The 27,253-nt window shown below is 39.0% G+C and overlaps 2 protein-coding genes across 6 annotated transcripts in view; both read right to left on the bottom strand.

The window, feature by feature from the left end:
* LOC131050925 (ubiquitin carboxyl-terminal hydrolase 2) overlaps positions 1–26,527 on the bottom strand; it is a 65,568-nt gene extending 39,041 nt beyond the window's left edge. For 3 of the 5 annotated variants that reach the window (XR_009107057.2, XM_057985244.2, XM_057985243.2), the window contains exons 1-2: positions 26,064–26,527; positions 21,744–24,928 (exon numbers count right to left, since the gene is read on the bottom strand). Coding sequence is in view for 4 of the 5 variants with exons in the window: in XM_057985244.2 (XP_057841227.2) it covers positions 21,744–24,880 (3,137 nt within the window). In the remaining variant the exon portion in view is untranslated. The remainder of the gene's footprint in view (positions 1–21,743; positions 24,929–26,063) is intronic. The other 2 variants (XM_057985242.2, XM_057985241.2) reach the window with 2 other exon arrangements.
* LOC131050926 (uncharacterized) lies at positions 2,824–5,769 on the bottom strand. The gene is made up of 3 exons (XM_057985245.2): positions 4,166–5,769; positions 3,722–4,057; positions 2,824–3,593 (listed from the first exon to the last, which is right to left on the bottom strand). Exons 1-3 carry the CDS (start codon positions 4,556–4,558, stop codon positions 3,492–3,494), a joined length of 831 nt encoding a protein of 276 aa, XP_057841228.2. The 5' UTR covers positions 4,559–5,769; the 3' UTR covers positions 2,824–3,491.
* Positions 26,528–27,253: the final 726 nt, after the last annotated feature.

Below are 27,253 nucleotides of genomic sequence, written 5' to 3'. Positions count from 1 at the left end.
TATCTTGGCAGTGAAGTCTCTAGATAGGCAAATGGCAAAGAAGGCAGGGAGGTCAATGATTGATACGTCCTACAAGACAGTGCAACTAGGGCATGCATGCAAGGTTAACTTCAATTTTTTTACCACCCCTACTGTCTTAATAGAAGTGCCATCTAATTGGACCACCCCTTTGGTCACAGTTTTGTATTCTATGCCAAGAAGATCAGCTACCTTCTTAGGCATGACTGAGCTACTAGCTCCTAAATCTATCATGCAGTTATGAACCAAATTATCTCCTATGATTAAGGAGAGATAGAAAGGGGGAGGCTTGCTGATCTTGCTTGAATCCTCCTCCTCCTTGGGTTGCACCAAATTGGTGGAGACTGCCTTTCCGCTAACTGTTGCCTCACCACCTGACTGATCGACGTCCTTCAGTGCCTCCTTAAACAAATCCCTTTGAGATGGGATTGAAAGGGCCTCCCACATAGTGACGTTGAGGTTGGCCTTCTTCATCTGATCAACTATGTTGAAAGGGACACCAGCTGATTTTAGAGGACCCTTTGATGCTACAAGGTCTACTTTTGCTCTTTGGACGACTTGGGCTTCTTCCTGCCTCTTTCTCCCTTACATGGTACTCTGACTTGTATCATGGGCGACTACATTGGGTGTTGGAGCTTGGGCTGATGTTGAAGGTGAGGTAGCCTCCATGGCTCTCTTCTTTGACCTTGTATACTACAGCATAGACTCACCATTTGTTTGGTTCAAACCACATAATTCTGCATCCTGCCAATTGACAAAGGTAGAATCCCCTTGTAAGAAAGCCTGAGTGCCAACACTAGGCTGATTTAGGTCATATTGTTGACCAGAAGTGGTCAGCTCATCCTGCACCACTAAGGTTTGGACAAACCCTCCATTTTGGCATGCACCTTGGTTGTGTGACTGATTGCATGGTTGACACCAATCTTGCTCTTGGGCGAGGTTATTTTGCATTGGAACTATCGCCTTTGAGTTGCTTGCGGTTGTGGGGTTCACACTATTCAAAGGCCTGGCGTTGCTCCATTGGTTTTGCCCTTGAAAGGGTGGCCTATTCTATTGATAGTTCTGATTTTGTGCCTGATAAGGTTTGCTATGTTGGGCTTGCTACCTCTTTAGTGTCACCAACTCATTGCTAAAGTTTTGCAATAGAGCCTTGACCTCATGGAGCTCATTGGAGGATGTGGAGGGTGTGGATGGTTGACCTGCGGGTGCCATGGGGATAGGAGCCAAGGTGGGTTGTTGAGTAGGAGCTTCTAGGAAGAGAGGCATTGGAGGCCTTGGAGCTATCTTCCCAGCCTGAATCAAACAATTTTCTGCTCTTATGGTTGTCATATGCACTCAGTAGAGAGGCTCCACCCATTGATTGTACCATGACAGCTATATCGTTGTTGAGAGCTCTAAGATAATACAAGAAGGCATGATTTGGAGATGGCTTTACTAGAGCAAGAATTCTATTCCATGTCTTATGGAATATGAAATTGAAATCTCCCATGAACTCATGGGGTGCCCTCTTGATCATAGTCAACTACTCCACAAGTGATAGGTGGTCACTTTTGTCTTCGAAATGGTTGCACAACCTCGACCCCAACTCATCCCAATTGTAAATGGAGCTAGACAACAACCCTATATACCACTGCAAAGCTTTGCCCTTCAAAGATGTGGCTAAGAGTCTGACAGCAACATCATCCTTAGTGATATTATGGACGTAGCAGATGTTTGTAATGTCCTGAATGTGCTCAATAGGCGTAATAGATGTTTCACCAGTGAAGTATGGTATACTCTTCAACGCAGCCACTAGTATGTCATTCCATTGAGTCAAAATAAGGGGACTCCCCCCATTGAAGGTAACAAAAACCTGATTTCTTGCCATGCGAAACAATGGTCTATTGATATGAGTGGTGGGAGCCCTTGATAATAATGGTCTTGTAAATGGAGGGGTAGAATGAGACCTGGGAGATGGAGTGTTTACAACCTTGACCTCCCTAACTGGTGATAATGAAGGTCTACCTCTCCACCTTCTAGAGCATGAAGATGAGAGTTCTTTGAACTGGAAACTACCTCTAGAAGACGCCCTTGTATGAATTTTGGGCATGAAGTCAGCAACCTGCTTGAGCGAGAGATTGAACTGGTGAGCAGAGATCTCAGAACCTGGGGGTTCCGGATTCCCGGGGTTAAGCACTTCGGAACCTAGGGGTTCCGGACCTCCAAAGTAGCGGACCTAGGAACTTCGGAACCTGGGGGTTCCGGGGTTGGGATTGCTCGGTGACTTCAAAACCTGGAGACCTTGGGGTTCCAGAGTTAACAACAAGTCGTTTACAAGAGACTAGTCCTGTGAGAAAAGTCGCCAAATGCTTGAAGATGACTACCTCTAAAGGCTGAGATGCCAAGAACAGCACTGAATCCTTAGCATGTAAATTGAATGAAGTCCCACCAGGCGTGCCAAAAACTGTTATCACAAAAGCTCGCACCCATAGTTGAAAATCTCGAACTCGCCTCGGACTCGGCAAACCAAAATTTTGGACTCGGACTCAGACTCGTGAAAGACTCGCGAAAGACTCGGCAAAAAAAAAAAACCGTAGTTTTACAAAAAAAACATAAAAAAATTAATGCATTTAGAGAACATAAGTGCCATAATTGAAACATTACACATGTCATATGATCTACAAAGTACAAACACGCAATATTTGAAATTTCATCACTCATGGCAGCATATTCAAGTTTCAACTTTCAACTCTAAAATGTATAATACTATAATGGCAGCATAAGTATATAAATGTTCACAAAATTACATATAATGATATGTCCAAGTCCAACTGCAAATGTGAAAAACAGTAATGTGAATGAACAAACCAAAGAGAAGACTACATCTTCCTCTTTGTATTTTTCCTAATATAGCTCAATTTTTCAGGCCTTGAGCTAGAAGTAGTAGCAGTGGGTGTTGTGGTATCTAAATGGTGAGATGATTCTTCTTCAAAGTCAAAGTCCTCATCATCATCCTCATCTTCGTCCTCATCTTTGTCCTCATCTTCATCCAATCTTGCTCCTTCTGCATCTTGTGCTGCTCCTCTCTCTATTTCTGCAATTTCTTCTTCGGTAAGGAGGACATCATCACCATCATTTTGTTCATTCATGGTCCAATCACCATATGGATCAATTTCATCCAAGTCAATGGCCTCATGTGAAACACCCTCCACCTGTCTAACTCGAAGGCGAAGGTTGTACCGAACAAATACTAGATCATTGAGCCGCTTTTGTGACAATCTATTTCTCTTCTTTGTGTGAATGCTTTCAAAGACACTCCGATTTCGTTCACACCCAGAAGCACTGCATGGCTGAGACAAAACACGGATAGCTATCTTTTGAAGATTAGGCGTGCCGGCACCATAATTCTCCCACCATAAATCTACAAAAAACATTTAGAAATATTAGAATTGAGAAAAAAATGTAACAATCAAGTTTGTAGGTTTTTTCTTGCACTATTGAACTAAGTTACTAAATTTTTTACCTGGTTGTTGTTTTCCTCTCCTATCAATTGCTAGTTGTGATGAGAAGAGTCTCCCCTCTGCACTTTTGTAGATCTTGAACAATGAACATTTCCAAATTCAGAAATAGATACTAGATAGTCAAAGTGTCAAACTCAAATTCAATAATGAACATTTCCGAATTCATAAATAAAGATAAAGCAATTGCAAATGTCAAATCTCACCTCCAACTCATCAAGAACCTTGTCTCTCAACTCAGGATCAGGTGTCATCTTATCAATGCATGTAATAACACCTGCCATGACCTCCTCATCAGCCCTAAATGAATCAGAGAAGTAGAATTTCGGGTTCAAAAAGTAGGCGAAGGCATGTATCGGTTGGTGGAGTTGGTTTGTCCACCTACGATCAATGATGCGCCAAAAGATTTCACATTTTCTTGCATTTCCACGATAGTAATGTGAAATGGCCTCTTTGGCCCTATCCATGGCCTCATAAATGAAACCCATTGGCATGCCCTTTCCATCCACCATACGAAGAACCCTCACCAAAGGTTCTGTCACCTAAAAAAATTAAAACAAATTTTAAATTAGTACAAAATCAACCCCTAAAAAATAAAATCAGCAAATAGACAAGATTGTATAAACTTTACTTTTGTGTTTGTTACTTACCGCAGTCAACTCCTCTCCACTTTTATTGAACCCTTCATCAAAAACAATGCTCACAATCTTCTCTGCTTCAGGTCTTTTGGAGTATGCAGACCCCAACCAAGCATCTGACACAAACATCTGCTTAAGATGAGGAATGGCACTAAGAATGCTCTGCAAAGTGATGAAGTGGCTAGCAAATCGTGTCACTCCAGGTTGCACAAGGTCCTTGCCATTTGTGTGTTTTCTCATCAAAGCAAGCACCCAAGTATGGATGTAGATGAATTTGGTGACACTTTTTGCATCTTCAACCACCTTCTTCACCCATCCAATCTTCCCAATGTCCTCTAGCACCAAGTCCAAGCAATGTGCAGCACAAGGACTCCATGTAATCAAAGGATGCCTCTGCATAAGCATTCTACCTGCAGATACATATGCAGCTGCGTTGTCCGTGATAATTTGGACAACATTCTCAACTCCAACTTCCCGAACCACACCATCCAACAGATTACACAAAGTCTTTGCATTTTTTATTTCATTTGAGGCATCAACAAACTTTATGAATACCACTGCACCATTTGAAGCCACCAAGAAGTTGAGAAGAGTCCTATTCCGTCCATCTGTCCATCCATCATATAAAATGCTGCATCCTTTTCTCTTCCAATACCTTTTCTGATCATCAACCACACCTTCTGTATTTTTCACAGCTTTCTCTAGCAATGGCCCACTGAAGTCATGACCTGTTGGGGCCTTAAACCCCTTACCCACCACTATACATGCATTAACAAAACTTTCCCAATACACATTGTTTGCTGCATTGAAAGATAGATTATTGTAAAACCAAAAGTTTGAAGCTGCTATCCGTGCTTGTTCATGCTTCTCTCTATTCCATCATGTACCTTCAAGTGAAGGTTGTGCACCTGGAACATTGCGTGGTACAAAAAAATTAGGGTTTGATCTAACAGGAGTGCCACTAGCCTCACCCTCATTGTCACCAAAAGATGAAAGTGACTGACGACCTCGACTGTGACCAATGGGACCCGAAGTGGACAATGTGGGATTCATTGCAGCTACCATGGCTTCTCTTGTTTTTTGCCTTTCTTCCTTATGCATATCATTCTCAGCAAGAAGGGCCTTCATCTCTCTAATAATTTCAGGAGTTGATTTGGGGCATGCCTCCACACCATATCCAAGTATTTGTGCAAGGTGGTATTTTAATCTATTGATTCCACCAGTCATCCATTTTGTGCATTCGGTGCAAGTGACCTCCCCCTTTTTGCTTCCTGCAATCCCATATTTCCAAGCTTTATCTCTTTGTCTTCCTGACCTTGGGGTTGCCCTTGGAGTTGAACTTGCCATTGCTGATTTAACATGAAAAAAAAAAATCAGCAGGGTTTTATGGAAAATCAACAAAAAAAATGACAATGAATCATTTGGGAAAAATAGCATTCAAAAACAAGAAAAAAAAAAGAGGAAATAACTTAGGAAAGAAAATAGAAAAAAATTTGGCAGCATATCCCCTTGTTTTTCAAGATTCTTTTCAGTTTCAAAACAATGAAATGATTCAAATGAAAAAAAAAAAAAGAGAAAAATCCTTACCTAGATCTCTCTTGCTGATTTTTCCTTCTTCCCTCTACTCCTCCAAACCCTTCTAACCTGCTGCAGCCAAAAAAAAACCAAAATGAAGTCAAAAATTTAAAAAAAACTTGTTTTTAACCCTTACGGGCGCGTTTTTCTGGGCCCATGAGTCCCTGTGAAAGACTCGCGAGTCTGAGCGAAAGACTCGCGCGAGTCTTTCGCAGGGACTCGCCTGAGTCGACTCGCGGCGCCAAAGGACTCGCGAGTCCGTGGCGAGTCCGCGAGTTTTAAAACTATGTCGCACCATTGCTGAGCTATCGACTCAACAACCTTGTGAAATATAGAAACAACCCCGAAGTGTGGGACCTTGCGCAAGGGGTTGAATCTCCGGAGAAGGTCGGCTTCCTTCTCAATCTAGGTGCAAGTGTTGAACCAACTCAACACTTCAAAACTTACTCCTAAGCTTATCCTAACAAATTGCAAAGGTAAAGGGAAGAGAGAAATGCTTAAAACAAAAGGAGGTGATGCACCAAGAAGAGACTGTTTCTCTCCCTACCCAAAATGACACAAAGAATTAACTGAAACACCCAGGAGATGCACAAACTTCAGTTGCATGAGTGACCCAAACGCATGTATGGAGGTTAGAATTTGCTAAGTGTCAAGAGGGGATAAGGGTTCCCACAAGTCACACTCAAAAAAACAAGTTAACATAGCATATATGAGAGAAGAACAACAAAACATACACCTATGATGAAGGTAAGGAAACATACACAACATACATAAGTTGAAAGAAGGCAAGAATGGTGATTTCAATTAATTATAAGGCCAAGGGCCAACTTACAGTTGCATAAATGCAAGATAAATACAAGAGAAGTGGGAGAGCATGGAATAGCTCAAGCCAGCAGGGAGAGAACCCCTTCCAATGAGGCTCAACAGCCTTTATATAGAAAAAAGGTTACAAGAGTGATCATGACCCATGTATGTTAGCCTGGGAGTGCAGGGAAGTGCATGCACTTGACTTGTACATGCAAGCAACCTAGCCATACCCACAAAAGGCAACTCTGAGAAGGGTGGATTGACTGACCTTCCAAAGTCAGAGTATGCAGACATGACATAAGTCACTGCAACAAGCATGGCCCCGTACCTCCCTTGATGGAAATCCTGCCAAAAACATTAAATGCACTACTATGGCTCCACAAAAGAAGGTGCACAAGTCGCAAAAATCGTTAGAGCATTTAAAGCTTTGAGTGTCGATCACGCCATCCGGAAGTGTCGCCAATCGAAAAGAAGTCTGGAGACTTCGGAAACTCGGGTCCCCGAAGTGGGGAAGACAAGGAAAGAACTTCGGAACCTCGAGGTTACGGAGTTCTGGAGAAAAGGAAAGAGACGCAGCAAGGAACTGGAGAACTGGAAAAAGGCTAAGGAAGGAACTTTGGAACCTTAGGGTTCCGGAGTTTCGGGGAAATTAGAGAGAAAAGGCAAGGAGGGAAGGAACTTCGGAACCTCGAGGTTCCGATGTTCCGGAGAGAAGGGAAGACTAAGGAAGGAACTTCTGAACCTCAGGGTTTCGGAGTTCCAGGGGAGAGGGAGAAGAAGAGGAGGGAACTTCGGAACCTCGGGATTCCGGAGTTCCGGAGAAGACAAGGGAAAGGAACTTCGGAACCTCGGGGTTTCGGAGTTCCAGGGAAGGGAAACAAAAGAGAAAGGAACTTCAAAACCTCGGGGTTCCGAAGTTCTAGGGAAGGGAAGGAGAAGACAAAGGAACTTCGGAACCTCGAGGTTCCGAAGTTCCAGAGAAGGAAAAGCGAGAGAAGGCAAAGAGAAGGAACTTTGGAATCTCGGGGTTCTGGAGTTCTGAGGAAGGGAAACAAGAGAAGGCAAAGGGAAAGAACCTTGGGGTTCCACGGTTCTGGGAAAGGAAGAAAAGGCCAAGGGAGGAACTTCCTCCGGACAAGGCAACACTTCACACTTCATGATTCTTCTTCTTTTCTCCTGATCAACTAGGGCAGCGCTATTCCATGGAACATATCTCTGATCGGTTCTCACTGATGGACCAAGGGTGTCATAAAATGACAACACGTCCTATTGGAAGTTAGCTTGGGTAATAATGTTTATGATTTGACTAAGGACAAGGAGGATGATGATGATGTTATCTTGGCATTAAGAATGTTTGATCAGAAGATGTGTCTTGATGATGGGATGGAAATGTCCACCATTGTCGATTGGTTAATGAAGAGCATGGAGAAGAGTAAGAAGATGGTAGAGGCCCAACCTATTGATAATATTGATGACTACTTAGCCAGGAGTAATAAGGAGAATGAACCTAAAAGGGCTAAGATACTTTCAAATGTAGCTAGAGATGAGACAGGAATGAGAATTGCACAGGTGGCTATCCTGATTGGTGATGTGACTAGAGATGCGGCTACTCCTATGGATTTCCAAATCACTTCGGTTGCCCTCAGACGGACTCCAAAGACACAAGAGTTCCAGGAACTCAATGATATAGTTCAGATAATCAATGCAAGGATGGATAGAGAAATTGAGAAGAAAGAAATATACAAAGAAGAGAATATCAAGCTAAGAGAGTAGATTGCAGGGATAAGGCGTGAGGATCTCGCCTTTGTCTCCCCTATCCCAATTGATCTTGGACTTCATTTTGATCATGATGCAACAAGAGATACACTTGCAGAGTTGGGAAAATGGATTGAAGATGTGAAAAAGCAGGCAGATGATTTCCTTACTCAATTTGTCCAGGCATTTGATAGGACAATGGTGCTCATATTCAAGATACAATATTTGGAGGGAGTTTGGGATGAATTTCAGCCTATTCAAGAGAAGACTATCCCCCACCTTATAGTGTTGAAGAAGATTCCAATATCCACGTTGATTCAGGAGAAAGTTGTACAAGAAGGAGATAGATATGATTTCCATGGTTGGTATTGTTCATTAGCCGTATGGTTTCTATGGTTGGTATTGTTTATTAGCCGTGCAGAAATCAACTTATGAACATGCACGGAAGGATTGTGTAGTGAGAAGGATTGATTCAGGAGATACTATCGAAGATCCTCACATCTATTGAAGAGTTGTTAGGGGTAGATGTCAGTGATTCCAGCGATCTACAATTAGAAGAATTGAGAGATAAGATGAAATTCATGTACTTTAGCCAGTTAGATTCTTCGAAGAAGAATCAGATAGATGTTTTGGTTTTCCGGCTGATTCATGTTCATAATTCGTAGAAGCTTATGCCAAATTGGGAGAATACTTTGGATGCTTGTTCCGATGCGTTGGATGTGATTGATGTGCAATTGGATGCTTTGCTTAGCATTACCATGGAGGAGTTAGATTCAGTATTGATTAGATTCCTAGAATATACTGTGAGAGAAAGGAATGCAGGCCGGAGTCTTCTAGAAAATTCCCTTCTTGATGACTAGGTGTCATTCCATTGGGTCACATGTTGGTAGCTCTATTTTTTATGTAAACCCTAATTAGGGCAACTTAGGGTTGTGTAGGCATGATCTTGGCCCTTGATTTTAAATGAATCTTGGCCATGGAAATAGGTGTGGTCAGGTTTGGGCACCCATTGATAGATGCTGGGAGAAGTGGAAGTGATCATGCCTTGGCTGGGCAAAGAGAGTGTTGAACCTCACTTCATCCTTAAGAGGGAGACTTGATTAGCCCCTGAGCAACTACAAACAAAAGGTTAATAGAAAAAGACTCTAACTACTACCCTAGAAAGCGAAAAAGTGGGGGTCCCCATTTGCAATGGGGAGATGTGTGAAAACATCACAACAGGGTCCTCCCCCCAATAGCCTCCTCCTCCCACCCACCAACCCTTAGGGCGAGCCCATTTAGAATAGTAGGGAGCTAGAGTCAACTTGATTAACCTGCTGGAATCCCCCATCCCCCTACAATTTGATTGGGGAGCTGGGAGCAGCGTAACAATTCTAGTTGCTAGCCCCCTAGATTCGAGTAATTAATCAACCCACTAGCCCATTCAAATAGTAGGGGTAAATTAATAAACCTACTAGCCCTTTAGAATAGTAGGGGGTTCGATTAAGTTAGAATAAGAATTCTTGACTAGAACCTGCTAGAATAATATAATAGTAGGAGCTCCACTCGAAAGTTGGCCACAACCAGACATACCCGCCAATGGGCGTGTCCAAAAAGTGACCCCACAAACATTTTTAAAAATATATTTAAAAATACCCCCCCCAATGCCTAATTTTGCCTCAACTTTCCTTTCTTTGGTCATTGCAACACATTTCCTCAACACAACACATCATTCTCACCATTTATTTCTCTATGTTGGTTTTGAAGGTTGCGAGATTTTTTTCAAAGGTGAAGGCTATGAAGGAGCAAGACGCATGCCAAAGGCTTAGGAATCATTGGAGAAGGAAGATTTAGCCATCAAAGTTAAGTAAATCTTCTTTTTTCCAGGTTTTCAATAATCTTTTCAAGATTTTTCAAGTTTTTTTTTAAATTTCAAGTATTTTTTTTTAAAATATTAATAAGTCTTGAATATTTTTTTGAACTTTTTATGCACAATAAGGGGTTATAATGCCCATTAAAAAAAAAAAATCAATAATGTTTTCCAATTTAGATTCATACATAATGGCTGGAAGTTCTAGTTCAGTTGGTCGAGCCAAATTGAAGAGAGTACTTTTAGAATTGATGCAGTGTTGCCTCTTTGGCAATGTACAACAATTATTAAACAAATGTTTGGTAGTGAGTTTTCTTTGGTGATGTAACTATTGCAGCAAAGCGCATACGAGCTCCTATTATCAAGTGAAAACTCACTTATGCACCATCCTTGGACACGAAATAAAAGCTTGTCAAGGGGCAGATGACAAAGGGTTGCCACATGATCTAATAATGGCTTATATTAAAGAACAAGAGGATGCTGACATGAGAAGTAACAAATCAAAGACTAATGATCATCCTCTTGCCAAGAAAAGCTTGAAGAGACTTCCTAGTAGTAGTGGCTTGACACAACCAGCTGGCCCACATCCTTTCATGCCAATGCTACCATCTTTTGAGCCAAAGAATGTTTTGGTTGCACGGAAAAGAAGCCCATTGGATAGGGCTTTCAAAAATGAAATTAGAGAGGTTACAGATCAAAGCATTGCATTTATGGTAATGATCTTCCTTTCAACATTGTTAGATCGCCTTATTAGCAAGAGATGGTGAATACCCTTTGCGATACACCTCCTGATTAAATTAGTTCTCGATATGAAAAGGTGAGAACCACCTTATTGGTGAAGTACAAAGCTTCAATAGAGACATCATTGAGAGTGATCAAAGATACATGGCCAGAAACAGGTGTGTCCATCATTTTTGATGGATGGAAAGATTGCAAAAATAGACCATTAATGAATTTTATAGTAGTGTCCCCTAAAGGAACAATGTTTTTGAAGGTAGTGAATTGTGAGGGGCAAGTAAAAGATGTAGAGTTTATTGCCAATATCCTCATACATTCCATTGAGATGGTGCTGCCTAAAAATGTTGTCCAAGTCATAACAAGCAATGCTAAAAATTGTAGGCCAGCTGGGCTTATAGTGCAGGCTACATATAGTCACATTTTTTGGATATCATGTGCAGTCCACTCACTCAATTTAATCTTGCAAAAGATTGGCACACAAATTGAATGGGTCAAACAAGTCTGCACTGAGGTTGAGTAGATTCAAATGTTTGTGACTAATCATCACATGTCACAAGTCATATTTAGGACCTTCTCCAAGTTGGAGTTGTTGAAGGTAATTTAAATTTTATTTTTTACTTTTATATGGTTGATAGAGGATGTGTATTTTTTTATGCCATGTTAGGTTGTCGAAACACGATTTGCATCTCACACAATCATCTTTAGATGACTTGTGAAGGTGTGAGAGACCTTGAGTTCTATGGTCGTGAACACCTTGCAGACTATATGGAGGCAATCAAACACAGAAAGAGCCCATAAAGTAAAAGCATAGGTCCTTCATGATAAGTGCTGGGCTCCTAAGGAATATGTTTTGAGTTTAACTGAGCCCATCATGAGCATGATTAGGGATATTGATACTAATAGCCCATGTTTGGGTGAAATTTATGATGCCATGAACTCCATGGTGCAAAGAATAAGAACAATGATAGAGGCCAAGGAACATGACCCAACGGAAAGTTGGAAACATTTTTCAAAATTGCTTGCAAAAAATTATTGTTGAAAGTTGGAACAAGATGACCACCCCCTTACATCTCTTAGCCTTTGTCTTGTCACCAAAGTATTGTAGCAAAGAGGTACTTGCATTGCCAAGGAGGGCCGCACCATATAAAGATGGAGAGGTCGCTACTAGATATAAGGCTGCACTTAGAAAGACATATACAAATGAAGAAATTCGAAGTGTTGTCTTGAGCGAATTCAGCCAATTCATATCTTTAAAAAATCATGATACTTCCGCTCTTCATGACAAATATAGGATGAGTGCTGATGAATGGTGGTATGTACATGTTCAAGGCTCCATTTTCTTGCAGCCTGTTGTAACCATTTCACGCATTGCCCCATCACAAATGGGGACCCCCTCTTTTGCTTTCAGTTTTAGCATTTGTTAGGTTAGATTACAAGGAGCGATCCTTTGAGAGTGAGTTGGTTTGAGTTGATCTCACATCCAGCATTTTGAGAGGCACAGATTCACACCTTTTCGCTTGTTTTGATGGATATGAGGTGCAAATTTGACTAAGGCAAGATGATTTTGGAGGTCAAACATTCTAAGGAAGGGAGCTGAAGTTGAAATTATCATGAGGCTTGGAGCAAATCAAATCAAGACAGCAAAAGTTTGCATTTTAGAGGACTGTCATTTAACCCCTCAAAAGTGCGACGTAAGCATTTCCATTGCTTCCTTTGATTGCCTAGATCAGCGACTTAAGCATTTCCATTGCTTCCTTTGATTTCTTAGATCAGCAACTTAAGGTTTTTGAACAATTTCCTTTGCCTCCCCCAAGCAGCGACCTAAGTTGCCTCATTTCCTTTGATGATTTGCATCAGCGAACTAAGGGGATTTTACTTCCAATCAAGCTTCCAATGGACATTTCGAAGCGACTTCCTTTGACCCCCTGAAAGAGTGACTTAAGGTTTTGTGTCATTTCCATTGCTATGTGAAAAGTGCGACATAAGGATTATTGCATTTCCATTGACCCCTTGAAAGTGCAACTTAAGGGATTGATCATTTCCTTTGCCATGCTGAAAGTGCAACTTAAGCATTTGATGACTTCCATTGCCCCCCCAAAATGTGCGACTTAAGGATGAGCTATTGTCATTGCCCCCCAATATGTGCAGCTTAAGAAAAATCGTTTTAAGATGCATTGAATGGACCCCACAATATTGAAAAAGAGACGTTTTATTTAAATTTGAATTTGTATTCACAAGTCGGCCTTTTGATTTTAATTGCAAATCATTAAATGGAATTCACAAGTCGGCCTTATGATGAAGTATCACACCCTTTCAAGCAACTATAAAGTTGTGTTGATCATTTCATTTGATCAACACAAAATAAATATTGCAAATGCTCTTGTGAAGGCAGCAATTCCAATCAGATCTATTAGACGTTTCATATTGTCAAGTTTTGTCATTGCTAGAGGGCGAATTCATTCCTTATTGACAGCAATTATTATCAAGATTAAGGCGAGGTTATTAGAGGCATCAAATTTGATCATCATTCACAGCGAATTGACCTCTTTGATCAGCGAATTCATTATCCAGGACAGCGACATTGCATCTGTCAGACTTCAGCAATCTTATCATTAATCAACAAACGAATTTAGAAGGAGATTACCTCATCATCGCTTTGATAGAAGGCAATTTCGCCAAATTATCAATCAAATTAAAGCTTCCAGCTAGAATTGGAGTTATCTGCAGGTCTGAATTAACTGATATTTGATCATCATTATTGAAATCGGACCTTATTGAGTACTGGTATACCTTATTTCTCATTAATTTTGATCATAGGAGGCTTTAATCCATTGCATTCCAATCATCTAAACACATTTTCAAGACATAATTCATTAGCTTAGATGGTCATGTTCAACTAGAATCAAGTTTTGCAAACTAGGGTTTTAACGTAGGCACCTAGGGTTTTAAGCAATATTGAGGATTTTGATGAATTATCAGCTCTAGAGATGAAAATTCTTAACCTAGGCGATTGATTTCCACTCGCAAGCATTAATATCGTATCATTAAACTAACTTGGACAGCTCTCACAGATATAACATGGCAAGAGCACGACAGAGTCTCATCAAGGAAGACTCAATGGGAGAGGTGATGGAGTCCAAGATTGCAAAATTCTGGGGCAATGCAAGAGATATCAACCTTGGCCAAATCAACATGAAAAAATTCCAAGGACCGTTGTATATCACCAAGCCTTCCAAATACTTGAAGATGATGATCGAAAGCGGAATAGTGAAAGCAGCAGGCTTCCCTCTAGCTAAGCAATGTAATGAGTTGATCATTGAGTGTGCCAAGCATTATGATGCAAGCAAGAGGATGATAGTGGCACCTGATGGTAGAGAATTCGCCTACCTTTTTGAGAGAGCTATTAGCGAAGCCTTCCATATACTTGAATTCAACAACATGATCTACGAGAGCAAGGAGGCAGTGTGGGCATTCTATGATGATGATCCCAACAAATGCCTAGCCATAATTAACAAGTATTGGCTATTGACGAGCAGGCTTGGCCTCTCCAAGATACCCGCCAAGCTCCACAAAATTGATTTCAAGGAAGAATTTAGTGGTTTGATCACTATGCTCAACCGAATTGTGGGAGCCCCTCAAGCCTCTCAATTTGAGAATTGAATGTTCTACTTCATGGAGATCATATCAACTGGAAAGGAGAGAATCAATTGGGCAAGGATTATTAGCAATAACATTGATATACAACTCAAGAGACTTGTCCAAACCAGGACATTCTACATGAGTTCATACATCATATATTCACTTGCCAAAGCTCATGAATACGGAGGATTAATCTATAGAGGTCCAGTCGGCACAAAAGCTGGAGAATTGAGAGCATGTGAGCCATACACACAGTTGCATTACCCAGGCAAGACACATTACAGGAGAGTGAATGACACCTTCACTATGCACATCACAAGAACGTTGCAAGTGGCATTCATCAAAGATTATCCCCACAAGTGAAAGAGCTAATAGAGAAGTTTGTTGCTTGGTTTATCCAGTTTCCCAAGTTCACGTATATAAGAATACAATGATGCTCTACCCCGCCCTATATGCTACCAAGATATCCTACTAACAAGCTAGTATTGCTTGAGTTGGTAAGACAGTTTATGGCATACAACAAAGTCCAGAAGAATAAACACAAGACAAGGATTCCATTTCCCATCTCAATCGAACAGTCATTAGAGGTGTGCCCATCCTTGCAAGTGGCAGAGAAGGTGCATGAGGAATTGAAGTCTCTCCTTCTAATTCCTTTTGATCCCTATGGCAGCATCAAAAGATCAAGTGGAAGAAGACACAAGCATAAGTTACAATTGGAAGATCATTTCATGAATGCTAAAGATGATCTAGACATAAGGAAAAGAATGTGTTCGAGGCTACCTATTGACATCGTCAAAGCATGCAAGGTCTTCAACATTCCTAATCAAGCACAAGACAGTGGAAGTCCTACCAATATATGAGCAAGAGAAAGATAAATTCAATTGGACTGAGGAAGAGATTACCAACTTGAAGGATCTAATGAAGCCAATTTTATCATACACAAGACGATGGGTAGTTGCTCAAACCAATGTGTATTGAAGAGCCAATGCACTCAACTAACATTTGAATTGATGGGAGAGGTAGAGTCTTCCATTGATGATACAAAAAGTGAAAGCCAAAGTGGAAGAGCCACCCAGTCAGCTCATTCCAAAGGATCCAAGAGGAAAGAAATCAACAAAGAAGAGCCTCCAAAGAAGAAGCATAAGCCAAGTTCAAGAAACCGCCCTTCTACCCATACCTCTTCCGTGCATGAAATGGAAATGAATCAAGCGGCTGCCCAGGAAGATCATTCACCTAGAGAAAGCATTGATCATGGGGTGAATGAGTCCACGGAATCTACAATTCAGAACAACAAATGTGAAAGGACGGACAAGGGAAAGAAACCATTGGGAAATGCAGTCTCACCCAAGCCAGCCAATGATAAGGCAAGCAGTGATGCATACATGAACATTGAGGATGAAGATCGGGAAGTTACATCTCCACCTCGAGAGGATCAGCAATTGAATGAAGTACAAGTAGGAGAAGAGAAATCGACTAAACCCGCATGGCTTAGGGAGAGATTAGCAAAGGAAGTGATAATAGAAGAGGAAGATCCCATTGATTTAGACAACTTCCTGGATAGAACTCAAGAGACTGAAAAGAAGAAAGCAACGAAGATGTCAAAAGTGACTAGGGATGGTGAAGGATCTCGAATTATACAAAATGCCACTCCAAGAATAGATAAGCCCGAGGATGAGATCACAGCAGAAGAGTATGACTTGGAGACTATCGATTTAGGTCCTCCCACCACTGATCAAGCATTGGAAGATATGAATGACACAGTGAGGACTGTCCATGACATGCTGAAGTTGGAAATAGAAAAGAATAAGAGGTTGGAGAAAGAAAGCAGTGTATTGAGAAGTCACCTACAACAACTCAGCAACTGCTGAGGCGCATGATCCTTTGGCTATGCCACCAGCATTGCTTCCTCCCGACTCAATTGATGACTTTGAAAAGATGAAAGCTTCCACACAACTGATGGACACTTGGATCAATAAGACTTTCAAAAGGGCGAATGCATTCATAAAGAAACTAGTGAAGATATTTGATAGAGCTATGGGGATTCCTGAAAGAACCCAAGCGCTCATCATAGTATATGATACTTTTGTTTACACCAGAGACTTCACCATACCTATGCTGCAAGTAATGAAGAATATGCCAAAATAGACTTTGGTGAACGAAGGAGTATTGAAAGGTGGACAATCACCTGATTTCCAACAGTGGTGTAACTTGCTTCGCATGAGAAAGGTCATATTTGAAGATGTCAACAGCGGATGCACCCAAGTTGACCAAGCAATTAATTTGATACATGACAAGATCTTGGAAGTAGCCAAGATCATTCTTAAGAAAGAGAAGAATGAAAGAATCGCTATTGATGCCGATCAGCTAGCTGAGCGAGTGAAGATCATCTTCTTTGGAACAGACAGATCAGCTTCTGAGTGGCAACTGGACAATATCCACTCATTTACCGTACTTTCCAGCAAGACAAGAGATTTTGGGTCAGGATGGGAGACAACCTTTGCCTCAAGCTTGGATAAAGTCAATTACTTGGAAGAACAATTGAAGAACCTGCCAGCAATTCCCATAACTGAGATTGAACTCATGACGTTCAGATTCGTTGAATTTGCGAAAAGAGAAAAGGATAAGGGCAACAAGATTCTAGAAGACAGTTTTTTATGATCCAATGTGGCGTCAATTTTCCTATTGGAGGATTTTTCCTTGTATTTTGTGCCAAATGGATGTCATATTCCCATTGGCTGATATTAAACAATTTGCAATAAGTTAGGTATTTTGGTTGTAACAGACCCTCGATTCTGATTTAATCTTTGGCCATTCATTGTAACTGAGAGCTCTATATAAGCTCAACTCATTTCATTTGTAAAGGATCGATTAGAAGAGTTTTGAAGAATTGTTGCTCGATGTTGTAGAAATTAATAAAATCATTGAAGTGTTGGTGACTTATTGAGTTTTGGAGCATTTGCTTGTTTCTTCATCCTTTTATGAGAGAAGTTAATAATTGAAAAGACAAAAAAAATTAGGATGGAGTTTGTTTTAAGTATTTTAGATGAGTAAAAGATGCATGTGCATGATTGATAGTGAGGCTCGCTATTCATACTAATAGTACTCCATCGAAGGTGAAGTATCTCGCGTAGTCAACTGAACCTAGTTTAGCCAAAGCTTGAATTCAATTACTACTCCATCATTGATATGCTTCACCTTGAATGTATCTATGCTTGTGGCGGTGATTTGAAAATCACCAAACTATCCCTAGAAGATTGCACTAGCATTGTGGAGATGTTTATAACATGTCAAAGCAAAGCTTAGTTGAGCTCACTTGAAATTGTCCATTGTCTTGCATTCTTAGTTTTCGCACAGCATTCCTAAACCTTGTTCCTTTTTCATTTTTTTATCAAAGATCAGTAGAAGTAGGAAGGAGCAATATTGCAACATCATTCAAAGAACGGCATTCCATTTAGCTTGAATCGAGCGAAGAACAACTATGTAAGTCCCCTTGCAGTTACAGCAAACACATCACACCATTGAAGCTATCCAACACGTCGAGAACCTTGTAGTCGTCTCAAGTGATCCTTTTTGCTAATCTTCAGCATTTGAGAAGTCTTTGTTCAAGAGAGGATAGAGTATTCAATACTTTATTCTATGTTCAATTGTGCATAAAAACACCATCAGCACAACCTCTTGCAAGTAAAATTCTCTCCCAAGTATGTATTTTTTCTTTATAGCTTTTCATTCAATGCTATCATGCTATAGATTATCTCAACATATTTATTTTTTTAATTTATGTTTTAAGTTCTGATTCTTGAATTATAAAATTGAATACTAAATGTTGTATGCAAACTCCACAAGTTGCAAGTTCTTCAGCTGAGTGGAATTGGAGTACATACTCCATCCACTCGGTCAAACACAACCATTCAGGTGCAAAAAATGCAGAGGATTTGGTCTACATACACTCCAACCTTCATCTATTGTCACATAAGAAACCTAAATACAATGAGGCTGCAACAAGGAATTGGGATCTAGCCCCTGAATGTGATGATTAAAATGCTACAATTGCACTGCTTGCCAAAATCTTTATAGATGAGGTAGCCCTTTCACTTAACACAGATGCAGCTGGTGGGATTGGCAACCTAATGGATTGTGGTTCAAATGAAGTTGAGCCAGATGCTGACCTGGATGCTCCTGACGAAGATGAATATAGATATTAAATATTGATTGTAATTTGAATTTTCATTGTGTAATGACTTTTTGAGACTTGAACATTAGCATTTTTGCAAATTATGAATATGATATTATAAGGTATTTAAAAAAATTTATTTATTGGCAATCATGAATTTATGGGTATCACTCTTCTTATAGTTATATTTATAACTTATAATTTTTTTTTTAATATATATATATATATATATATAGACGTACCCGTACCTGCAAACAAGGAAAAAAATTGGCCTACCATCAATACCCAAACGTGTATCTTGTACCCACACCTGTACCCAAATTGGCTTATACTAATACAACGCATTATAGGAATTACTAGTTTCTATCATAAATTGTTTGATTATTAATTAAAATGCATTTTTAATATTAATTTTATTTGTATTTGTCACAGACAACTAAATAATATACAAAACATCAATTTTTATATACATTTTGTACAGACGTACCCAAATGTACCCAACCACCCCAAAAAAAAATTGTACCATCATACCATATGCACGTACATGTACCCAATTTGGGAACTTGGCTTAAGAATGTTATTCTAAAGATTGAAGCTTTCTTCCAAAGCTTGAATTCTGTCCTTGAAGACAGCACAGTTTTGGCAAGAAGAATTCAAGGTAGGGTTATAGCTATGTTTGAGAGCATTATCATAAGACTGGGTCTTAACAGGAACATCATTAATATTGGGATCTGTAACAGTTTTGGAGGCATATTGATCAATAGACACTACATGTTGAACAGGGGAGCTAGATGAAGGACCTTCCATTATCACATTGTTACCTTTGTCAACCACCTAAGGCAGGAGTATTGACAATAGGGATTTCAACAGGCTAAGAGGATTTTGGAAGCACCAAGACCTTGACCACCCTAGAACCATCTTTTTCTCAGGAAACTGGGACTGTTTGGTGCTCTTTAAATTATCAATAAAACAATTTTGGGTGAAATCAAGGAGGAAATATCACAGCTAGGGGTATCCTGATATTCAGCAGGAAAGGTTGAAGAAGTTGAAACACCAGGGGTTAGGGAATCAGCAACTGAAGGGGTAGCAAAAAATGAAGCACTATGGTGCGAAGAAACCTTTCTAAGCTTAGTAGAAATTTTGGTAAGGTTGACAATTTTAGGGAAGGGCGTAGGGGGGGGGGAGTGTTTTTGCAAGCTCAAACCTATATAAACAATAGATTAATCCATACAAGCATTGCATGTTGATCCAATGGAGTTAATGTTGTAAGAGTTAGTATAAAATTCTCTATACCATGCAAGATTTGGCTGAAGATTGTAGCCACCCAAGATCTAGGAACTTCTATGAGAGCACCAGAGAGATCAGCTATGAGAGAATAATGCTATTCTATCAAAGGATGCAAATAATAGATTATTTACAATTGAGATTACAAAGGGAAGCCCTTGATTTAATAGGCTAAGGTGAGACATAAAATTGCATAATATTGTGACATGTATCTTAATCTTATGACTTGAGACATAAAGTGATAACTATCCTATGTGTACCTTGAGTAAACTTAAGTTACACGTGTGAGTAGGACCTAGATGATGAATTATCTAGGTAAAACACCCCTTTCACACCAACAAATGCAACCTTTCTGATTTCATTTAGGAGAGGGTGGAGGTTTATATGAAGCAAGTGCTTTATATTAGCCCATAAGGCAATATGATAACACCTGTTCGTTTGTGAATTAGTGATGTACTCTGCAGTTTCTGGTTTTTGTCAACTAGTTATTTTCACTGTCTGAATCCAAATCCAGCTTATTGTTAAAGATTTATTTCCCAAATCTTTCTGGATCAAGCCTAGACCTTAACTCTAGGTTAATCATGTCAGACTACTTGATGAATGTAATGTTTCGCATCTTTACACAAGGAATCTCAAATTTAAATAAAAATTTGACCCGTAAATAGTCAGATCATATGTATGTAAATTATAACTAGGGCTCTCATTTATAATAGCTAGTTGCCTTAATTTTTTACCTTCAAACCCTTTATGGAAATGCCAGTAGACAATAAAAATGACCATATAATGTGTTCACTAGTCACATCTATTTGCACTTTGACTCCATTTACCACACTAAGTTGAATATTTTTCAGTTGATTACAATGAGCTGTATGCTACATTTCTTTTCCTACACTGTGCGATGCACTTATGATTGTTATCTATTACCAATTTCATTCTAATCAATTTTTCAAAATTAGAAAACACTAGCCCTAGGTCATAGCACCCTTCATTATCTTATTTCAACTTTAGTAGTAGCCACATATACAAAATGTGCAACATCTGTACAAAAAGAAAGCACAATCGATAAATCAAATGGATCAAATCCAAAACAAATTATTGTTACATGTATGCTGAAACAGATCATGTCAAGTGCTCATTCATGCCCTCTAATGGAGAAAATTCTTCCATGGGAAAGGAATCATAAGTACATTTATTTGGTTATAACTACAGGCTAAGACATTATCAGTTACGGATTCAAATAACAAGAAATAGGTGAACATGTTCTACAGTAAAGAAATCACAAATGCAACTACTTCTTTCATTTTGCATGTGTACTGAGTCAAATGCCGCATTTATAGCACAAATTGTGTTCATGAGCCAAACAAAATCTGGAGTATCCACAAAACACTTTAGAAGGTGTCAGGAAAACAAATTAGCATTTGCCTAAGGCGCTACATTATTATTCATCATTATACAATGAAAGGCATGCATAAAGGCTGAAAAAATTGAAAGTTAGACTAGAGGTTTTTATAAGTTACTTCTGTGAATTGTATGATTTAAAGACCAATACCTATTTTTATATAGGCATGTTATATTTTTGTTAATCAAGTAACAAAATAGGGTAAAGCTATGGTATGGGAAAGCATTTTCTTATCAGAAAATCCCCCAACAAGTGTACACTTATAAAGCAAATATCAATTTTGACATCCAACTTGAAATCCTTAGCCATCACAGACAAGATAAAATAGATCTCAGCATATAAGAAGTGTGCTATTTAAAGTGTTCAGAATTACCTAGGGTCCAAATATGGTCTGATATCAAGCCTCTCTTGAAACGTAACATGGCCACTCAGTTTACTTAAACGGCCCCATAGATCTTGTGTAAACCTCTTTAGTTGTATGACTAGAACAGATGGTGCCTTGCTGATGAGATATCTTTTGATTGCTTCTTGTTTCACAGTATTAGGATTGAATTCTGTTTTCTTTGATTTTCTTTTATCTAGTACATGTCCCTTCCCAGCTGACCTATGTTTTGGGATATGTACATTATGTCCTTCTAAATTTGCAGTAATTCCTTCACCTTTTGGAACGAAGCTTGTGGAAGCAGATCTCTCAGCTTGAGTGATCCCATCAATTCCTTCCCTAGACTCAGACCCATAAGTTCTTGATAAATTCTCGTTACAAGAATCCTCTGTTTGACTACATAAAACTCTTTTACCAGAAGAATCATTTAAACTAACACTGAGAGAGACATTCACAGGGATATTTTCTTTCCCTTGAAATGTTCTTTCCAATTGGTGTACTTCCTGATCAGGTTGTTGTTCACTGTCTGCAAGACATAAACTGGACAAAACGCCAGTATGGTCAAATTTTGCTTCATTCATGCCCTGCCAGTTGCCCCTTATGCTTTCATCGATGTCACTGCATCTTATTGTACCACTACATAACTCAGTGTTATCTGCTTTCAGGGCAGAGAGTCCAGAACTATTTGTGATGGTGAGAACTTTAAGCTCTGCATCTCTTACTTTGTCTTGTGAGACTAATTTCTGCTCCTCCACATTTACATGTGTCCCACAGATTGAAGATACATCTGAAACATTGATCGCTGATCCTACAGTCGACCTTTTCTTAGTTTTCATTCCTTGATTTGGTTTTGCTTCTCTCTTTTCAGGCTTTCCAGAACTCTCTACAACCTTAGAATAGCACTTTTCACACTTCCATGCATTTTCTCCAGTTAGTAACTCTGCCCTTGTGAAATCTATCAAGCAACCATCAAGAGACATTGGTGTAACCACGGTGTCCATAATGTCTTTGATTGTTTCAGTAGCTACAATAGAGCTGTCCGTATACAAAAAATCATTGCCACTTGCATTGTGCAAAAAGTCCTCAGACCCTCCTTTTTTCTGAGTATGCACTGTTTCTTCCTCCTCAAACAGTTGTCCAAAACCATCAAAAGGCTCCGGATCTGTACATGAGACAGTAACATTGAAATGATTGCCTAACGCTTTCTCAGGCTCCTGAGCCAACTCCAAAGACTCTTCTTTTGCCTGAAGCCCTTGATCAGATATCAGATCTACTTCTTTGTAAGGAAGTAACAAAACATCTGAGTCCCCAACAACAAGGGGAGGATGCTCTGTTTCAGAGCCATCAGATGCAATAAAACCACATTCAAGATTTACAATTCCTGCACAATGGTTCTCAACTTGCTGCACATTTTCTGATGTCTGAGAGATATCTTGATTTAAAATATCATCAGACTCAGATCCAGATCTAAGATAATCCATCCATACGGTATCTTCTTGTGATGCAGATGTATTCCATATGTTATCTTCTCGTGGAGCAAATCCATTCCATCCAGTATCTCCTTGCCTAGCAGATCCATTACATCCAATATCTTCTTGTAGAACAGGTTCAATCCATTCAATATTTTCTTGTGGAGCAGACACATTCTCAGCTCTTTCTCCTGTATATGGATTTCTGTCTTCAGCACAGGATGGTGAGATTTCCTGAGAAGGCACATCTGCTTGAGCATCACAAATGCCTGATCTTCGTTTCCCCGTGGAATTTCCTTTCTTACTGGTTCTGGCATTATTCTTCAACTTTGCTTTGGGAGATGATGAGCCTCTGTAACGGGGCAATGAGACCTTTTCAGCTGTTTGTTTAGTTGGAATTTGCAGTTGCAAATCAAAAAATGGTTCATAAACCATTGAAGAATGACCACAATTGCAGCAGCAAACTGTGCTACACAATTGACCATCAAATACTCGATCCACTAATGTTATTATATCTGGTGTACTAGTCAAATGGTCCGTGTTTTCATCTGCATTGTCCTTAGATGCTCTGAAATCCAAAGATACAGTTCCTTTTGACTTTATTATACATAATTCTTCTGTACGTAAGCAATCAAGTAAATATCTCCACAACTCATGGCTATCTTGCTGCTGAAATCCCTTGAATTGCAATGCCTTGTCACAGATGGCACAGAAAAGTGCGTTGGGGTTGATGGTCCCATTCACTTTCGTTCCCTTTCTAGACTTAGTGAGATCTCCTTGCCCCAGCCCCTCTGAACTTGTTTCAAAATAAAGCTTCCTTAGAGCTGAAGTCATGGGTCCTTCAAGAAATTCACCAGAATTCAGGAAATGATCACAAAGCACATCCAATGCAAGCAAATTCTGCACAACCGAATTGAAGAAACAAGTATTACCAAGATTCATCATACCTCTAACAATGTGCCTACCACTCCAGAAAACATCCTCACTACTTCCATCCAGATCCTGAGGTTGATTATTTTCAGTATCACTTGTCGCATTCTCCCCAGACCAGATGGGACCACCATTGGCATCACTGATCATAGTTTGATTGAGCAGTTTCTCCTGAACCAACTTAAGGGCTTGCAGCTGCAAGCTCTGACAGCTCTCTTCCCTGTCCACAACAGAATTATCTTGCACGGTGGTTTTGCAGAGGAAACACCAACACCCAAGGATGTCATTAGCATTGCATTGTACAGCATAAGGGTGGTGTGCATAGAGCCAGTGCTGCCAAGCATGCCCATTTGAACTAAGGCCCTTTTCTTCACCCCCACATCCCAACTGACCACAGGCTAAACAAACCCAAATGCTTCCTGAGGGCAAATGCCTCAAATCCTTAGATCCTCCTTTATTTTTCACATGTTTAGCCTTCCCTTTCTTCTCCTTCTTCCCACCAATACCACACTTCAAGCACCCCTGGCATTTCAGGACTGGTGATTTCCCTAACTGGTTGTTTAGTTTTTCCAAATCAATACCCTTATCCAAGTGTTTGCAGGCCTTTTCTGATATAATTGTTTCGATGCTTTCGGTGTTCTCAGTCTTAGCAATGGCATTAGAAGGCTGTAACTTTTTGGGCTTTTGCACAGGTTTTTTGTGAATTTTCTTCTTCGCTTTCTTCCCCATTTATGAATATTCAGATGAAATAAAGGATGAAAAGCATTTCCTTCCAGTCTGTCCACAATCTAACCATATTAGCTACAATATACAGATACTTAAAACCATAGCATAGTACTTGAAAATTAAAATGAGGACAATCAAACAAAGAGAGCATGTTGAAATGAAATAGAAGATGAAACACATTTCCTCTTAAACCTGCCCACTATATAAAAATATTAGGCACAATGAAACTGATAATAGCAGTGAACACCAAGTGCATGAAATCTTAAATCAGAACAATCAAACAAGGCCTGGACAATTTTTCTAAAAATAAACATACCATAATTAATCTTTTAAAAAAACTAGCTCTGCTAGGTCCTACAAGCATTTTGTTCTTATGTAAATTAAAAATGGTCTTATGTTATCTCGTGTGGTATTGATTTAAATGCATGCACTGTGATATGCACAACAAACCATTATTGCCCATAGGATACTAGAGATTGTCTTATCTCATAGGGGATTAATTAAACAATGCAGTCTGAGATATGCTACTGACCATTTTGACCTAAAGTATTTTGATGCCATAGTATCTTTATCCCGCTGGATATTGATTTAATATGTGAACGCACTAGATCATAAGGAACATTTTGGCCTCAAGAACATTAAAAGTTTTTTTGTTTCAATTCATCTCATCTCGTATGCATCTTGATGCAATTAAAATACAGTTCAGAATCTATCGAAATGCTCAAGTCGGAGCAACCATATGCATTGTTCTCTTCAGCGTAACCATCCCAATTCGCATTGTTTTATTAAGAGGCTTTACGGACCATTTAGGCCTAAAGAATATTAAAAATCATCTCATCTCATGTGGGTACTGATGTGATAAAAGAGTACTCAGACTCTATTTATCTCACGGTAACCATCCCAAATTGGAATTCAGTTACTTGGGTTCTATACAAATAACCTCATGCCCAAATTCAAATTTCATTCCACTAAGCTCAAGGCAAATACGTTCAAAATGTCAAAATTGACATTTTGTTCGATTGGGTCCAATGCAAATACATTTAAAATGCCCAAACTGGGATTATTTTAAGTCAAGTTCAATGCAAAAAATTCAAAATACCCAAACTGGGATTTGTCAAATTGGGTACAATGCAAATAACTTCAAAATCCGATACACAATACACAAATACAAGGCCTTAGCCCTTACCTCCTTGAAGACGATTGTAAAAGCTGCAATTCAGATGACCCAAATAAGCTACTCGACGGGATCAACAGCTTTAAGTGATCACTGTACAATCTCTAACCTTGAATTTTGATCTGAAGTTTAAACAGTGCATAGATCTTTAGAGTTATTAAAAACTGCACATGGACATGTGTACAGAGAAAGCAAAATCAGAGTTGATCATTTTTTTTTGTTTTTTTATATTGTATTTGTCTCTGTTGAGTAACTTATGTGGTCAGTCTCTTCTCGCCATTATTAAAAAAAAAATTTGCCCATTTCAGTGGGAAATTTTGTTTTGGAAAAGTGGATTTGGCAGATAAATAAAGCGAAAATAAGAGGACGGAGTATTCTAGTGCATCTCATGGTTTGGGAAATTTAAATCCAAGTGCAAATTGGGAATGGAAGGGGAAACGAAACAACTAAACTAATTATATGGTTCAAGGTAATTCAATTCTCTTGGATTCCGCTACCGTTAACCGAAAGAAGAAAGATTCTTTTCATTTGTTTTATTTTATTTTATTTTTATATGTTTTTGACTCCTCTTCTTTTGGGGATTCATATTTTGTTTCCTTCTTGTTTTTCTTGGATTTCATGGATAGTGTAGAAACAAAAGAAGGGTTCATTTAGAGCTTTTTTTTATTACTGTTGTTCAATCTTAAATTTTACACTAATTTGTATGTTATAATATGTAATATAAAATAATAATATATTTGTTATTAAATATAATCTTAAAATTATAAAAAATAAATAAAACAATTATAATTTTAATAAGATTATTGTAAACATAAATTTATGAATAAAAATAAAAAATATATATATTATGATTAATATATAAAGTAAAAAAATGATTTACTTTGTCTTGGAAATTTGTATATACGAAATTCTTTGTGCGATAAACTGTAGATTCTTTTGGTGGAATCAACTGCATTATACATCTAGTACAAAGAAGTTTAATTTATAGTCATCCAAAATCAGGGGGTCATTTTGCATTGTATTCTTCATGATATGAGGATTACATAAAAGTGCTCAGCTTGGGAGATTAGTACTTGGATAGAACTCACAAAAAATCCATATTGATCATAAAGACTGTTTTGACCCTTGGAACCGTATTGGCTTAAATATCCTTGAACAAAATAAATTTATTTATTTAGAATTAAAAAAATTATTATTTATAT

Source organism: Cryptomeria japonica, chromosome 3 (assembly GCF_030272615.1).
Source record: "Cryptomeria japonica chromosome 3, Sugi_1.0, whole genome shotgun sequence".
Taxonomy (NCBI): domain Eukaryota; kingdom Viridiplantae; phylum Streptophyta; class Pinopsida; order Cupressales; family Cupressaceae; genus Cryptomeria; species Cryptomeria japonica.
Note: the sequence above shows the minus strand (reverse complement) of the source record. Positions and strands in the feature narration are given on the sequence as shown.

What these genes read in the sequence shown, in the direction of transcription:
- LOC131050926 (XM_057985245.2), bottom strand. Translation starts at nt 4,558, where the DNA reads ATGCTTATGCAGAGGCATCCTTTGATTACATGGAGTCCTTGTGCTGCA. An exon ending in GTGGAGAGGAGTTGACTGCG is followed by an intron (nt 4,058 to 4,165) that starts GTAAGTAACAAA and finishes TAATTTTTTTAG; the next exon opens with GTGACAGAACCTTTGGTGAG. An exon ending in AGGTTCTTGATGAGTTGGAG is followed by an intron (nt 3,594 to 3,721) that starts GTGAGATTTGAC and finishes TCATTGTTCAAG; the next exon opens with ATCTACAAAAGTGCAGAGGG.